General features: G+C 46.6%; 1 protein-coding gene across 6 annotated transcripts in view; it reads left to right on the top strand.

The window, feature by feature from the left end:
* Positions 1-16,096, top strand: part of SIK3 (SIK family kinase 3) — a 246,560-nt gene that overhangs the window by 213,953 nt on the left and 16,511 nt on the right. For 2 of the 6 annotated variants that reach the window (XM_060160439.1, XM_060160436.1), the window contains exons 7-19: positions 357-475; positions 1,019-1,129; positions 1,375-1,518; positions 1,949-2,026; positions 2,137-2,246; positions 3,603-3,756; positions 4,026-4,181; positions 7,390-7,460; positions 9,686-9,829; positions 13,603-13,753; positions 14,483-14,608; positions 14,879-14,964; positions 15,403-15,512. In XM_060160439.1, coding sequence (XP_060016422.1) covers positions 357-475; positions 1,019-1,129; positions 1,375-1,518; positions 1,949-2,026; positions 2,137-2,246; positions 3,603-3,756; positions 4,026-4,181; positions 7,390-7,460; positions 9,686-9,829; positions 13,603-13,753; positions 14,483-14,608; positions 14,879-14,964; positions 15,403-15,512 — 1,560 coding nt within the window. The remainder of the gene's footprint in view (positions 1-356; positions 476-1,018; positions 1,130-1,374; positions 1,519-1,948; positions 2,027-2,136; positions 2,247-3,602; positions 3,757-4,025; positions 4,182-7,389; positions 7,461-9,685; positions 9,830-13,602; positions 13,754-14,482; positions 14,609-14,878; positions 14,965-15,402; positions 15,513-16,096) is intronic. The other 4 variants (XM_060160441.1, XM_060160438.1, XM_060160440.1 and 1 more) reach the window with 2 other exon arrangements.

Here is a 16,096-nt window from a genome sequence, read left to right as displayed (position 1 = left end):
AACTGAATCTCTTCAGAAGGACATTCAAAACTCTTCATTAATTGCCTTAAATGAGGTCGTACATAATATAAATAAATGAAATCCAGGGATTATCCCCAGATTTTTTTCTGATCTGACTTTTAGTGAAGGTATTAAGTAACCAGACTACCAGACTTGAATTTCTCTCTCCTCCACCTCTTTCTGCCTTTGCCCAGTCTCTCCTGGAGTAAGCAAGAACATAGGTAAGGATCACAAAGCAAGAGAAACAAATTAGAAGTCAGGAGCTTGAAAAGCCGCCTGCTCACCTTGCCTCTAGTTCCTCAGCCCCAGCGGTGCTTCCCTCACCGACCTTGACGCAGGCTCTGTGTCTGTTGCAGAATGTGAGCACTTGATCCGCCACATGCTGGTGTTAGACCCCAACAAGCGCCTCTCCATGGAGCAGATCTGCAAGCACAAGTGGATGAAGCTAGGGGACGCTGATCCCAGCTTTGACAGGGTGAGCTGGGCACCACTCGCCCCAGGGAACTCCTCTTAGGGCTACTGCAGTCTCTTCTGCATGAGACTGTAATCAGGCCAGGACCTGAAAAGGCGGGCCTGGGTACAGACTTGTTGTGTAATCCTAAAGTAAGTGAAGCCAGCAAGAAGGAATCTTAAACCAGCTGAATTGTTGGAGAACAGTGATACCAGTTCCCTGCTGCTTGTCCCCAAATCAGAGTCTCTTCCCGGCTCTTGGGGCAGTACAGCCTCCTCCCACGGGGTTGTTTCCCTTCTCTTAGTGTGCTCAGTCCAGTGGCTCCCGTAGCATTCCTTTATTTGAACCACTATAGCCATCCCGGGTACCCCAAGGAGCTCAGGAAGATAGTGGCCTTAACGATCTTATCTGCTCCTAGTTGAGTGCCCAGGGCTTTCTTGCTTAGGCTTTGTCTGAGGCCAAGAATCTCCCAAGCCAGGCAGCATGGGACAGCTTGTTCATTATATATGATGTGCCATCTCGACATGGTTGATTGGGAGTTAGATAGCTTGCCTTTTTCTGTTACAGTTAATAGCTGAATGCCAGCAGCTGAAGGAAGAAAGACAGATGGACCCCCTAAATGAGGATGTCCTCTTAGCCATGGAGGACATGGGACTGGACAAAGAGCGGACACTACAGGTATCTGTAAATGAGTGGAGGACAAGGTGGGGTGTCGCTCTGCTCCCTCTGTCCTGCCTTTTCCATTATTCCTTCTTCCTGGGAACTTGGATCTTTTTGTTTTCCTCCCGTTCTTCTTCCTCTGCCCCTGTCTGGGCCTTGGAAGGAAGGCGCTTTGGTCTTCTAATGTTACTATTAAAAGGGTTTTGGTCATTGACATGCCACATCACCCAGGTTTTTTGCTCTTTCCCCTTTTCTCTTGGTAGTCATTAAGATCAGATGCCTATGATCACTATAGTGCAATCTACAGCCTGCTGTGTGATCGGCATAAGAGACACAAAACTCTGCGTGTCGGACTACCTCCTAGCATGCCCCGAGCCATGGCATTTCAAGCACCAGTCAACATCCAGGTGGGCAATAACTCCAGTGACCAGATTCAGGACAAGTAACATGGAGGGGGGTTGGTTAGCCATCGCTCACTAACTCTAGGTCACGAGAGTTCCTATTCTTCCGTACCTCTGTCCCTTCCCGGCTGTCATCTCTTGCTTTGTCAGAGGTCAAGCAAAGAACTGAACCTTTCTTTGACAGAGAGGATGGAAGAGTAGCCCAGTACTTGGGAGGGACAACAATAGTTGAATTTTTCTTTTTTTAAAGAAACAGCAAATCATTGAGAGAGACTGTCCTCTCTAAAGAATGCTTCCTGGTAGCTTCTAAGGGCAGATGAACCAGAGACTCAGAGGTAGAAACATAGAGTTTAGCACTCAAGAATGCTTTGCAAGCCTATCATTATTTCCCTCTGGTACTGAAGGAACGTGTGTCTGTGTGCCTACTGCTTTCCAGGCGGAGCAGGCTGGTACCACTATGAACATCAGCGTTCCCCAGGTGCAGCTCATCAACCCAGAGAATCAAATTGTGGAGGCAAGTAGCATCCTCTGATAGCTGTCAGCTGAATCTGCTTTCTTGCCCATAGCCTTGCTGCCTTTCCCTACTTCTCATTTCTAATTTGATTGTGTTTCTCTCCTCCTCAGCCGGATGGGGCGTTGAACTTGGACAGTGATGAGGGTGAAGAGCCTTCCCCTGAAGCGCTGGTCCGCTATTTGTCGATGAGGAGGCACACAGTGGGCGTGGCCGACCCACGGTGAGTATCTGCCCGATTAACACCCGGGCAGAGAATTCCCACTGACTTTGAGTTCCTACCATGGCACATTTTCCCTACTTCACTGTATCTCCCAGATGAGATCTAATCCAGTGGCCAAGACATGTTTTTAACTCAGTTCAGGGTCCCTGGTAGATGAGACTGGATTTGACTAAAAATCACAGAGCTGTCCCTCATGGATGGTGGGCTGAAAGCCACCATCGTGGCAGGTAATCACAGTACTTTGGTGAAGAGCATAGCATGTCTTTTCCCACAAAGATTAAGGTCTTCTGATCTAAGCCACGTAAAGGTACCCCTGGAAATTCATCCGAGTTTGACAGCCTTTAGAGATGTTGTTTGCCATATATTCTAATGCAAGACTCATCGAAGAAGTGAGGACAAATAGTATGATATAATTTGTATATGTTAAAAATTAAGTAGACAAAAATCCAAAAACACGCCAAATAAGTACCAGTTTCCCCAAAACAGTCCTTCAGTGTGTCCCCTGCTGCCCTCACGCTGGGGAAGTGGACTGAAGACCAGCTCTCCCAGTTTTGTTCTGCACTTGGAGATTCTCACGACTGAAATAGCCACCCCTCTTCTCTGGCTATTTCTTGTACAGAGGAGGGAAGAAAAGGGTGTGGCCAGGGCTCTCTTGAGAGCTCAGCTAGGGGCAAAGCTAGGGTTCTTTTTTCTCTGAGTTCTCAATTTCCAGAAAAGCCTCCCCTGCCTGCTGGTTTGCTTGCTTCACGTTTCTCATTCTCAGCCTACGATCAAACAGGCAATAGGGGAACATTCTGGCTCCAGAGACTGCTTCAGCTGCAAAGGGGTGGAGTCCCGTGTCGCGCTGTTAGTGGAAAGAGCTCTTATTTTAAAGTGTGCGGTAAACCCCACCGTTGGAGCTCGACAGATCCACGCTTATCTGCCCATCAGCACTGACGGCACTGATTGCATTCTTTCCCTGGTGAATCAGTTGCTACTTCGGGCAGCCATTGTTTTAGTGGATGGCCTGTGTCCTCCTCCAGAAACTTGCCATTCACCTCCAGGCCTTGGAAACCTGAACTGGACTGGGGCCAGCGTTTCCTCTTGGCTCAGAGCTGTTGGTTTTATATGAGTGGTCCATGAAGAATGGCGATTCCCAGGCCCAGATAGTAAAATGGCAGAGCGCCAGGTTCCGCACGCTAGGCTCTACACACCTCCACTCGCTCTGGGATCATAGAGGGAAATACAGATTTAGGAGGAAAGTAGAAAAATAAAACAAAATAAATTGTGCTGAACTTAGCAGTTTCATCACTTTGGGGATATAGGTTGTGAGTGAGAATTGTAACTGAACTTCTGTGTCATCCTGTTTCCTATCAGCACGGAGGTTATGGAAGATCTGCAGAAGCTGCTGCCTGGCTTTCCTGGAGTCAACCCGCAGGCTCCATTCCTGCAGGTGGCCCCTAACATGAACTTCATGCACAACCTCTTGCCCATGCAAAATCTGCAGCCAGCTGGGCAGCTGGAATACAAGGTACCCGGAAATGGGAGAGGGCTGGCCCCTAAAGATGCACATCTGAGCTTCCTTTGAGAGACTTTAAGGGACTGTCCCCAGGATTTAAGGGTGTCCTTATAGGGAAGGATGATTTCTCTTGCAAAGCAGCTTGGGTGAGAGGGGAGATTTCTCTAGTCTACGTCATCATCGTAGGATCCCTTAGTTTCAGTAGATTAGAGTGCCGCTGTTTTCTCTCCTCCTTTCCCCCCACCTCACCAATCTGCCCCTTCCCATTCTACTCCTGACAGGAGCAGTCCCTGTTACAGCCGCCCACCCTGCAGCTGCTGAACGGAATGGGCCCCCTTGGCCGGAGGGCATCAGATGGAGGCGCCAACATCCAACTGCATGCCCAGCAGCTGCTGAAGCGGCCACGGGGGCCCTCCCCTCTTGTCACCATGACACCAGTGAGTTGCAGCACGAAGCCCAACTTGCTTTCTCAGAGGCCTTTGGTACAGAGGTTGTAGAACCCAGAGTCTCCAACTAAATGTCTGAATTTCTTCTTTCCCTCAATGTATGATGCTCAGTGTCATTCCCATTTTCTTCAGGCTGGTAGAATTTTCCAGAGTTAATTTTTGGTTAACTTCTTCACTTAACCAAATAATTTCCACACTGCAGCCTGCTTCTGGAGGCCTCATCCTCAGGGGGCTACTTATAGATACTTGCATAAAGGGCAGCTGCAGCCCTGCGCTTCGAGGGCCGGTGGGCAGGGGGGAGCGTTAGCCTCAGACCTGGCCTTCCTGCAGGTAACGTTTCCCTGCCAGAGGGCAGCGGAAGCTAACAGTTTTCTCTGGACTTAATTGCTTTTTAGACTGGTTTCCAAAACTACATTCTCACCAGCCCTTCCTCCTTTGATTAACACCACCTCACACTTTCGGTACAACCTGAATCACTTGATTATTTGGCTTTCACAAGCTCAAACCTGACAGCTGGTATCTTTCAATCCCAATTTTTTTATATATGATGGTCACATTCAAAGATTCTCTTCTTCCGCTGGGTTCTGTTTATTTCTGATTATTTTTCTGTCGTAGGTAAATTCATTCATTCATTCCTTCATTCATTTATTCATTCATTTAGTCTCATGCTACCTTAAGATTGGGTGCTAATTATATCCATAGCCCTTACTGGGTGCTTTAGGGCAGTGCTTCTTAATGTATCTCCAGTTGAGGACCTTTTTTCCCCTTCAATCCATCCATCAGGGATAAATACCTTTGTAAAATAAAATGAAAGTGAATTATTAGAGAAGTAAAACTTTTTAAATATATGAACTGCAAGGCTAAATTTTATTTGATTCAACAGAAAAAAATTACTCCGTTAAGTTGCTGTAAAGGTTTGTAAATCTCACTCTGTTTCTTTACCCATCTTATTTTGGATTGGTAACGAAACAGTCTGTGGACTGGCACGGGTCCACGGGCCACACTTTCAGTAACACTGCTGTCGGGAAAAGGAAAGAATTTATATTCACGGTTCCTGGCCTCACTGAGCTTATAATATGGGACAGTAAGATCCACATATGTGAAGTATTGGAATAACAGTAAAGGGCCATATGTGATTAAGTACCAGAGTGAAGACCATGGACTTGTAGGTGGCAGAGGCACTCAGAGAAGGGCAAGTTCAATGTAGGTTATGAAGGATCAGGGACAGCTTTATGGGAGGTGCGGTGACTTACTCTGTCCGTTGTAACTGTTTTTGCCAAGGTCGCTAACAAGCTTTTGTTGGTAAGTCCACTGGACATTCTTAATCTTTATCTTTTTGGACCTCCCAACTGTATTAGTCACTGCTGACCATTTTTCTCCTTGAAATATTGTCTTCTTTTACCCCATTCTCCTTGTTTTTTGTTTTGCACCTGCCTCCTTTTCAGGTTCCCTTTCTTCTTTTTCCTTGAAGTAGGTGAAACCCAGAGTTTTATCTGAGGCCCTGTTTCCATCTCATTTTACATGCTCTCTCTGAGTGATCTTGTCCACTTCTCTAATTTCAGTTACTCAGTGATTCTCCAGCCCAGAATGCTCTTCTGAGTTCTATACTTCTGTATACATGACTACCGACTGCACGAATTTAGTTGGTTATTCAACAAGTACTTACCATTTTAATTCAGCGTGTCCTCAAATGAACTTATCCTGACTGTGTGAAACCTGTTTCTCCTGCTGGGTAACAGTGAATGGCACCGCCACTCTCCTGGTTAGACAAGCTAGGAATGTGGGTATTATCTTTACTTCTTCCCTCTCCCTTATTCCCCATGTCAAATCAGTTACCCAGGGCCTGTGAAGTAAGTATCTTACTTCTTTCCATCCCCACTGCCCTTCCTCTAACTCAAGCCACTGTCCTCCTTTGCTTGGATTAGCACAGTGGCCTCCTAACCGGCTTCCTTGTTCCGGCTTGTCTTCTAATCCTCATCACCAGCCATTTCCATGCTGCAACTAAAGCAAGCCAGCTTTCTAAAACATAAATCTTGCAACATCATGTCCCTGCTTAAAATCTTTAGTGATTCACCACTGCCTTTTCTCAAAATAAACTTCTTAATGTGGTATTCAAGGCCATTTATAACTGGCCACAGTGTTCCTCTCCTGCCTCGTCTGTAGCCACTTCCTGCCTAACCCTGTTCACTCCAGCCTTGTAGAACTGTAGTAAGGGATCCGGAAACCCTAGGAGCATACAGACAATGGAACTATTCCAAAAGTTTGTTTTGTTTTATAATTATTGTCCGTTAAAAAAATGCTCTTTTGTAATAACTGAGGTATGATTTTTGCTCTGGTGCTTGAGGCATGGTGATTATGTGAGCCACAGGCTGTGAGTAGCTATCCAGGATATACAGCATTCCAGTCCACAGGCAGACGGGAAGAGTCACAGTAATGCATGCATTGTGGCGGTCCTCATTTCACTTACATGTTTTGGTGCGTAACGGCGATTTTAAAGCATTGAATTGTAATTACACAACTTTATGTTATGTACTAAAGTGTGCTTTTAAAAAACCAGTATGCTTTTCTGGAGTAAAGGATATCTAAAGTCTGGAAATAACATTAATATGAAACAACAGGTCAGTTCCTGGACATTCCAGGTAAACAAGCTTCTCCTACATTTTCAGGTCCTCAGACACCCGCAGGCCTTCTCTTTTCTCTTGGCCTGGAAACCTCAGACGCTTGCGACCCCTTCCCCTCTTTGCTGGGCTAACTCCTGCTCATCCTTCAGGTCTCAGGTTTGGGGCCGTGTCCTCCAGAATGCCTTCCTCAATTCCCAAGCGCCCATGACTGGGTCCTGCTGTTTTGTACTTGTCCGTTTGCCTATCTCTGTCCTCCACTAGACTGTAAAACAAGGGCAAGAACTTTATTAATTCACATTTTGTCCTGGAACATAGTGGGCATTCAGCTATTTGTTGGATGAATAAATGAACGAAGGAAGATGAATCAGAGGAAGAAATTCAAATTAAAATCAACCGAGCGAGGTAAAAATGGAACAATGGAAAGGTATATGAAAGTTCTGTATAACCCAGGGATCCTAGAAAAGCTTTGCAGATTAAAAAAAAAGTGACAGAGAGGCCTGCCCCAAGCCCAGTGTCTAGAGTAAGAGCTCCTGCAGAAGAAGCGCCACCTTGAGCTTTTCCTTCCTGTCTCTCTTCAGGCAGTGCCAGCAGTTACCCCTGTGGACGAGGAGAGCTCGGATGGGGAGCCAGATCAGGAAGCTGTGCAGAGGTAATGTGGCATCTGGCAGTGCTTGCAGAACGTCCTTGGGCAGGCTCCCCCTGCAACCAGCGAAAGGTCACCTCTGCCCAAGGAGGTGGTACAGTGCAGCTTCAACCTTTGTGTGGTCTCTTTGCTCAAGCCAGATGGCATGTTCCTCCCCACATGGAAGTAACAGAAGACTACCCAGAAAATTTCATTTCTGTAAGCACCATTGGAAGCCCCCTAAGTGACAGCAATAACCATAAGAACTTTTTCTCTCCTCCCTCCTTCCTTCCTTGCCCCCTGCCTTCATATTGCAACTCTGATAGTATTCACAAGGCCCAAAGCCTGCTCCTACCTGCCAAGAACTGTTACTGAAAAGGAATTGGAGATTTGGGATGACAGTGATCCTAGCTAGTCTGGCCATGGACCGCTGGCATGGACTCTTCCTTTCCAAGAGAATGAATACCTCTTGTACTGTTTGCTGTGTGTTTCTTCCATCCCCTTGTATCAACAAAGAGATGTTGAAAAAAGAATATGGGATTCGGGCCAGGGACAGATGCAAATATCCATTGTTTGCAGAGATGCCTAATTCACAGAAAACGGCAGTGACCGTCAGGCATGCTGTACTGTTCATTTGGCCTCAGTTCCATTAGCCATGGTCCTCAGCTCTGTGCACGCCCCCTTGTGAGAGCTGACTTTCTTATTTTCCGGGGAGGGGGGTTTGACCAGAATCCAGCATGTATTTTCCCAGAAATACAGGTGTTCTTCAAGATTATATGTTTTTTTCCCTTGAGGGAAGTTGAAATAAAATGGTTTTCATGGGCTCTTGGGGAAACTTCGGGTGTTTTTATCAAATGGATATTAAACCACTAATGGCTTACCCTCTGGCAAGTCTGCATACCGCTAATTACTCTCTAGTCTGTTAACTGTTTTTAGCTGGAATGGGCAAAGTAGTTAAGAATGAAACAAGACCACTTTATAAGACCCGGACGGTTGCTGGCCAGTATTCTTTCCCTACCCCCAGTAGCTTTGTGTGAGAGCTGCTGTTCAAAAAGAGTCTGGTCCCATGTGGGAAGAACAGTGAAGAACAGGGGTGTTGGCTGGTGGGCCAGCTCCTTCTACAGCGTAGCCGATAGAGGAATCGTGTTGACTTTGTTTTTCTCTTGATGCTGTGGTTTCTATAGTTTGCCAGTCACAGGGTGTGTAAAGTTGTACGTGGGTGCTGCTGGTGTCATGAAGAGAAATTAGGAAACTTACTGCCTTCCTACTTTAATTAGACAGCAGTATTTCATTTCATCTTCTTTGTCTTGCACTTTACTTCCTTCAGCTCCTTCTTTCTTCCTTAGACCAACATTTAAAGGGTAAAGTGCCCATCCGTTTTGAGGTAATGGAAGGAATAATGCTTCTTTTATTCATGCCCAATAAGAGCATCAGTGGTGGAGGGAGTCATCAGTCAGACCAAGGGGGACTGATACCTTATTGATGGTATTAGTGGTGGATCTGAAAGATCTTCAGAAGAAAAGTCATCAGCTTGTCCACTCTTCAGCTTTTGAAACTTCTGTTTTCTTGCCTTGCCTTTTTTTCCCCTAAAAAACAATTCTAAACATTTCATGTGGTTTCATTTCTTCATCCTTTAGAGAATGTTGGTTCCCTGGGGACAACATCAGTTTTTCTTCTCTGATGATGGAGTTACAGTCATGGGGCATGAGGGAAGGGGTGGTGTTGGAACTCGCTTAGCCCCACATGGAAAGATCTGTTTTCTGTGACTTGCAGCGAGGTCAGTCTCCAACGCTCGGGGCCAGTGGCATCAAGAGACACATGCGCAGCCCTTCTGAATACCTCTCTTGGCTCATCTCTAGGAACAATCCTTAGGGCTCATTTCCTCCGACTTGTAGTTTAGAAATTTGGAGAGAAAAGAGGAATGAAACTAACAAGTAGAAAATAAATTCTTTTCCTGAATGGAATGAAGTAAGGGAAATTGATCCCACTTTGTGAGCTACATCTGTTTTCTCTCTTCTCTTAATGGCTACTCTTAGGTCCAAAATTCAGCCACTTCAGTGGTAAGCCAACTTTTGTTGGCCTTTTGGAACATGTTTCACTTCCATCCAGTCAGGGATCTGTTGGCCATCGAGCCCTTTTTGAGCTCTGGCACTGTTTCATTCTGAGTGCTTTGGATTAACTTCTAATGCTTCTTGCTGAGGAATATTCCTGTCTGTCTTTTTTACTATGAAATGTGCTCCTGCTTGTTGCAGGTACTTGGCAAATAGGTCCAAAAGACATACACTGGCCATGACCAACCCTACAGCTGAGATCCCACCGGACCTACAGCGGCAGCTAGGACAGCAGCCTTTCCGTTCCCGGGTCTGGCCCCCTCACCTGGTACCTGATCAGCATCGGTGAGTAGCCACGTGAGCCGTGGGAGCTCCTTGAGGCTCATTGGACAGGCACCCTTCTGGCTAGTCCTACAGACATGGCGACTAGCATCGTGGCTTCAAATAGCATCCTGAACTTACATCTTCTCAACTCCTTAACTAAGCAGTGCCCAGGGCAATATGAGATGCTTCTTTCCCATTACCTCGTAGGCATGTTTAGTGCCTGCAGGTGATTCTCGTGATTCTAGATGTTGACTTATAGATGAAACTGAACTTGAAACCTGAAAGTGGGTGAAGCTCTTAGAAGGCCAACTGGAAATAGAAGGATCTGTAGCCACATCAGTAGGCTTGACCTTTAATAACCCATCGCCATCAAAAGAGTGAGCACTTCTTATCACGTGACCGCTGAACAAGGAGCTTAGGTATGGGGAAGATGCATTCCTTTGTGAGTGGCAGAGCAGAGATGCTGCATCCTCTTGAGTGTTGTGCTTGAAAAGTCATCCTTGCAATATTCTGACGGCAAGATCTTTCAATAGGTCTCTGATACATTTATAATTCATTGTCTTAAAGAAATAAAAACAAGTGTAACCTTTCTTGCCAAGAAAACTTCACAAAATTGAGTTCAAGTAAGCCTTGGAACAGAGGGGAATGACACTTTGCTGGCTTAAGAAGATGATTATCTTCTGGGAACACCTCGATGACTGAAAATCTTAACCTTTAGTCCATCCTGAAGCTGTCCCCAAGCTCAAAGGCCACACTTTGAAAGCCACCACCAGTTGCTAGAGCTTATTTTCTTTCAATCTTTTTGGGAGGACAGCGAAAAGCAGTCTTACTTGGGAAGGTTGGAAAGCAGATTCCAAGGAGATTAAGTTTATAAATGTGTTGTTATTCAATCTTGCAACAGGCTCACACTGGCAGTCTTGACACAGTGCTTTTATTGTGTCTAGTTACCCACTGGGCATCAGAGGTAATCAGCAGAGACAGGTGACCTCTGAGCAGACTGAGACTTCATTAGTGCCACGTTGGAACTTAGAAAGGAGGAAGATAAGCTTTTATAAATGACCATGAATAATGCAGTGAACATGGTTTATTAGTAGAAATGACATTTCTCAAATAAAACTCTGATGGCACGGGAAGACAGTATTTTTCTAAGGAAAATCTCTCGGGGCCTACACTGTTACCATACTACATCGAGAGTACTTTGAGTGATTATTAGCTGCATTTTCCACTCCAAACATTTTCTGTGATTTCTCAATAACTGAGTTCTACACTGTTACCTAATAGACCCTTTATTACCTTGTTTCTCCCTGTTTCTATCTTCGCCTCCTTTATAGCCCCACACTTAATTTTTCATCCTATGTCAGGGTCTGTTGTTTAGTTTCAGGCCTTTGGGTTTAATCGTTGTTTGATTCAGGTGCTCCTCAGGATGTGTTCTTATGGGGGAAGCATGAAGCTCAGCGCATCTCCCTAGTCTGCCTTTATCAGACCTGATATCCTGTTTACACCTGTTACTAAAGAAAGACCACATTGGCCCACGGCTCCATTTGTGTGGTCTCCACCCTGCCTAGTCATTGTCAAGGCCTTGCCTGCTGGAAATCTGTCTGCTGCCTGTTTTTGTGTGAACACTCCTGGTAGAGGGTTTCCTATGGTCAAGCCAGTTCGAATTGGAATGAATGTTTTATGAGTGACAGATTGTGTACGGTGGGGCATTTATGCAACCTCAGCGTGTCTCAATGGGGTTGTAAAAACATGGCAACACAAGAGGCTGAAGTAAGTCTTCAGGGGAAAAGAGAAACTTTCCCAGGCTATAAAACACTGAAAATGGGTAGCCTGAATAGATTACTGAATTCCTTTCATTTGCTGGAGGAAATGACTCAAGAACAGCACATATTATCTATTCTTCTGGGGTATCATAGATGAAGTCCAACATGGAGACAGAAGATGGGTCTGACTGACCTTCTCAATGTGGGAAGTGTGTAAGTTAAAATTTTAAAAAAAAATTTAAGTGTAATTAACAACAACAACAAAAAACAACTGACACAGATGGATTTTATCTAGGTGGGGTGCCAAGTCCCTGTTTGAAGAGTGTAGTGGGAATATCAGCCTAACATGAGGCTGTCCTGAGTTTGAACATGATTGCTAATAAAAATAAAACACAGTTGATACTATCAGTGCTTCCAAAATGAGCAGCTGCATCAGAACTGTTCCACTGAATCTGCTGTGCTGGGCTGCCGGGGGTGTCAGTCTGTTCACAACCTGATCTTCTGGAAAAGCCATGAAATACCCGGACCTGGGAGTATTGCTCTGAGGGGAGAGAATGTGTTTTGTGCAGACAGGCCATATTAACTCCTTAAAGAACATGACTTTCTGAATGAATCAGAAATGTGTCCATTATCAGAATATATTGCAAGTGTAAGAATCAAATTTTAGGAGACAATAGTATTTGCTTGCTTTGACTCCAAACACCTGAAGTAGAAGCAGAAATAAGAAGTATTGAGGAAATACTCCTGAGAGCGGCTCTCACGATCACTGTTTCTGGAGTGCGTCTGCCAAAACCATTTGTCTTTTGTGTTGCTGAACCAGATACATGTTCGTGTTCGTTTCATCAGCTCCCTCCTGTTCAGCTTCAGGTAGAGTCTGAAACAGGAGCCATCGTTAGAGAAGAGAGGGTGAAGGGCTTCCACCTGCTGCCAGAACCCTCTTGACCCCTCTGCACAGTCACCAGACCCTCCTAGTCCCTCCCTGTCTGCCGCGTTTGAACTCGCTTGTTAACCCTCTTCCTTAGCCTTGGTTCTGCTTCAGTCCAGAAGGAGTGACTGGCAAGGTGGTCCATCATTTCACCCATGGCTCAGTGTGATGTCACCTCTGCCCTTGACATGAAATCCTGATCCTTTCCATCAGCTGCTGGAATGCTGCCTTGGCAGCCTTTTATCTGCTTACCTCAACCCATAAACATCTCTTTCTGATTAGGTAACAAGTACAGGTGGTAGCTTCTAACTCTGATGCTGTCTTAGGCATTCCTTATCGATAGCTTGTTCTTTCCGTAAGACACTGGCTGCGTTCTGATTGAGCAGTGGGTCATTTTGAAGGTTATCCACATGATTCCTCTTTCATTAGCAGGTTGGGAGGGTGCCACTGCTCTGAGAAGTTAACTTTCACGGCAGGTAACCTTATTTGCATTGACCAGGTACGTGCAGGATCTTGAGGCCCACATTCCTTAAGAATGGGCTGTCTCCATCTGGGGATCACAAGTCCCCATTTTACCCACTTTAACCTGCACCCTCCGTTTTCTAGCACAAAACCTGTGAATTCCAGGCCAGACCTTTGACCCCACAGTTGACTGTAGTTTCCCTCTGGTCCGTCATACGGAGAATGCTGCTCAGGGAAAACTTCGGGTCAGACGGGTAGGTTTGTTCTAGGTTTCTAAAGGCACTAGATAGAGACATGATTATAAAAGCAAGAGTTCCTATACAGCTGGGCCTGAGGGATACTGTGAAGCTGTTCTCTCTGACCCAGTGTATTTGTAAGAACCGGATGTATTTGATCCCAGGACCTTACCGGGCTTGGATGTTAAGCCAACTCAAGGTAAGTGGAAATGGACGATGGTCACTTGGATACCTCTGAAGGGAAGCAGGCTAGGGAAACGACTGGCCTCTGGAGATGACATGGAGATGGCGTAATGTGCAGGGCTGCACGTGCAGCCAGCAAGCTTTGTGTTCATCTGGAGCAGTGTCCCTAGGTGATTTGGTCAAAACCCCTGAGTCCTAGCCCCTAACCTTCTCTTCCCATGTATTCAGCTCTACCTACAAGGACTCCAACACCCTGCACCTCCCTACGGAGCGTTTCTCCCCTGTGCGCCGGTTCTCTGATGGGGCTGCCAGCATCCAGGCCTTCAAAGCTCACCTGGAAAAAATGGGCAACAACAGCAGCATCAAACAGTTGCAGCAGGTAATGGAAGAGATGGCAGGCATCTCTGGAGAAGCGTGGGTAACAGAGACCGCTATTGCAGGAGGACCCGGGTGTTAAACTTTCTACCCCCTTCGTGTCAGCAGCACTGAAGTTTTAGAGGTTCCAAAGCAAATAGCTTCCTGACACTCTCCTTACTTCTTGTTATGTCCAGCTTTCCCCAGGAAGGGACTAAATTTTCCCCTTGTCTCTGTAGTTCATTAGAGAGGAATTTCTGGGCTTGTGTTTCAGTGGGAGGCCCCAGGGAACGTCCTTCGAAGCAACCCTGGCATTCCTCTCATGATTTATGGGCACTGGGTCTTGTTGGAGCCTGCTCTGCATTCTTACCACCTGGCATCCTCTCCAGCTGGTATGGAATGGCGCTCCCAGAGGAAGGAAGTGCACCTCCAGGCTTTATAAAGGGCCAGCTTCCTTTCTGCCTTCCTGACGACCAAGCTTCGAGTGGCATGTGCTTTGTACACAGATTTCACACTGGAACCTTTGCTTGTACGCAGGCCATCTTGGTGTTTTCCTTTTGTTCTGCCAGGACAGAGCATGAATGTATTTCGTACACAAATGCCTATGTAAATGGGTTAGTTGCTCCTCAAGGACACTGTTCTTCTGTGTGGCTCCTTCTGCCCGTGAGACCTGGGGGCAGATCTGCATCTGCTGACATCACCACGCGGCGTGGGCCTGGCTGCATCCCATCTGTATTAACCGCTTTCCCTTCAGGAGTGCGAGCAGCTGCAGAAGATGTACGGGGGGCAGATTGATGAAAGAGCCCTGGAGAAGACCCAGCAGCAGCACATGCTGTACCAGCAGGAGCAGCACCATCAAATTCTCCAGCAACAGATTCAAGTAGGCCTCTTCCCTCTTTGCTTTTTCTCCAGCTTCTCTGGAGTTTGCTTTCGGGCTGATTTGCCTGTGAACTTTGGAGGAGATCCCGCAGGGCAAAGAGGAGCTGAGTTGTATGCATGGTTGCTATGTTTGAGTAAAGGTAATCAAACCTTTTGATGAACAACAATAGCATAAACCTTGGTCACAGAGAGTCTCTTCCCTTCCTGAGAACGGCTCTCATTAATCCTCAAGCTCACGAGTGTTCTTTCTCCTTTCCCGCATTTGTTGTAGGATTCTATCTGTCCTCCTCAGCCTTCTCCACCCCTTCAGGCTGCGTGTGAGAATCAGCCCGCCCTCCTCACCCACCAGCTCCAGAGGTAATGAAGCGTGGTGTTTCATGCCTAAGCTGTTGGCCTGACTCTCATGGGCGATACTGACTGACTCTAACATTCACCTTGGAAGAACCCACTTGAAAAGCAGGGAGGCCAGTGTCAATTTTCGTGGCCCCCTAAAACCCCGACTCCCTGTGCCGCTTCATTTTCTTAGCCCCGTGAACAAAGTAACCTGACGCCAGTAATAGAGGAGGCCAGACGGAGGCCCACAGTGACCTCTGCCCCCTTGGGAAGTCTGGGGAAATACGATGTGGACGGCTCTAAGTAGACTGGTGGGCGGTCTGTGCATGTCTGTCTAGCCTGGAGTCTTATCAAAACCAAAGAAGTAGTTTCCGCCTGTGTGTCAAATGGCGGAAACTAACTGCAAGGCCACCCTGCCACCTCCGGAAGCGCGTTTGCTCATCTGGCTCTGTTGTTTTCAAGGTTAAGGATCCAGCCTGCAAGCCCTCCCCCCAGCCACGCCAGCAACCACCTCTTCAGACCGCCCAGTAACAGCCCTCCCCCCATGAGCAGCGCCATGGTCCAGCCTCACGGTGAGTGCAGAGGTTTATGCCGAACCGTGGTGTGCCGCAGGGAGAAGGGAGGCCTAGCCTTGAGTGCCTCAAGCCCTCGATCCATTCGGGAGGCAGAGTGACGTAGTGTTCGAGGGAGGCTGCCTTAGTTTGACTTCTTCTACCAACTCCTGAGCTGTGAGACCTCAGGCGAGCTTGTTAACTTCTGGGCGCCTCAGCTTGCTCAAAGGCGAAATAGGGATGCTAATACTATTTACTGAATAAATATATATGTGAAATTCTTGAAATAGTCTCCAGAACAAAATAGGTCTCAGTAAAGGTTGACCGTTAATAATATTTTTCATAAAACCCCCTCCAACTCTACCCAATGAAAGGCGACTACCGGAACCTTCCCTCCTGTCATGCCTGGGTTTGGTGATCCACTGGGCACGTGGCTCCTCGCCTGTGGGCGTTTAGATGAAGGTGAAGATGAGTGTGCCCTAGTCTGTGTGGGCCTTCAGAGACCAGCACTCTGAGCATTTAGTATTCCAAAAACTGAGGATCTCTTAAGTAACGCCACCCAATGTAGATCCCCTGGAGAGTTCAAATTGCTCTCTAGGCCCTTC

Source organism: Lagenorhynchus albirostris, chromosome 9 (genome assembly GCF_949774975.1).
Source record: "Lagenorhynchus albirostris chromosome 9, mLagAlb1.1, whole genome shotgun sequence".
In the NCBI taxonomy this organism is placed as follows: Eukaryota; Metazoa; Chordata; class Mammalia; order Artiodactyla; family Delphinidae; genus Lagenorhynchus; species Lagenorhynchus albirostris.
The sequence above is the reverse complement of the archived record's forward strand: the minus strand, read 5'-3'. Positions and strand labels throughout refer to the sequence as shown.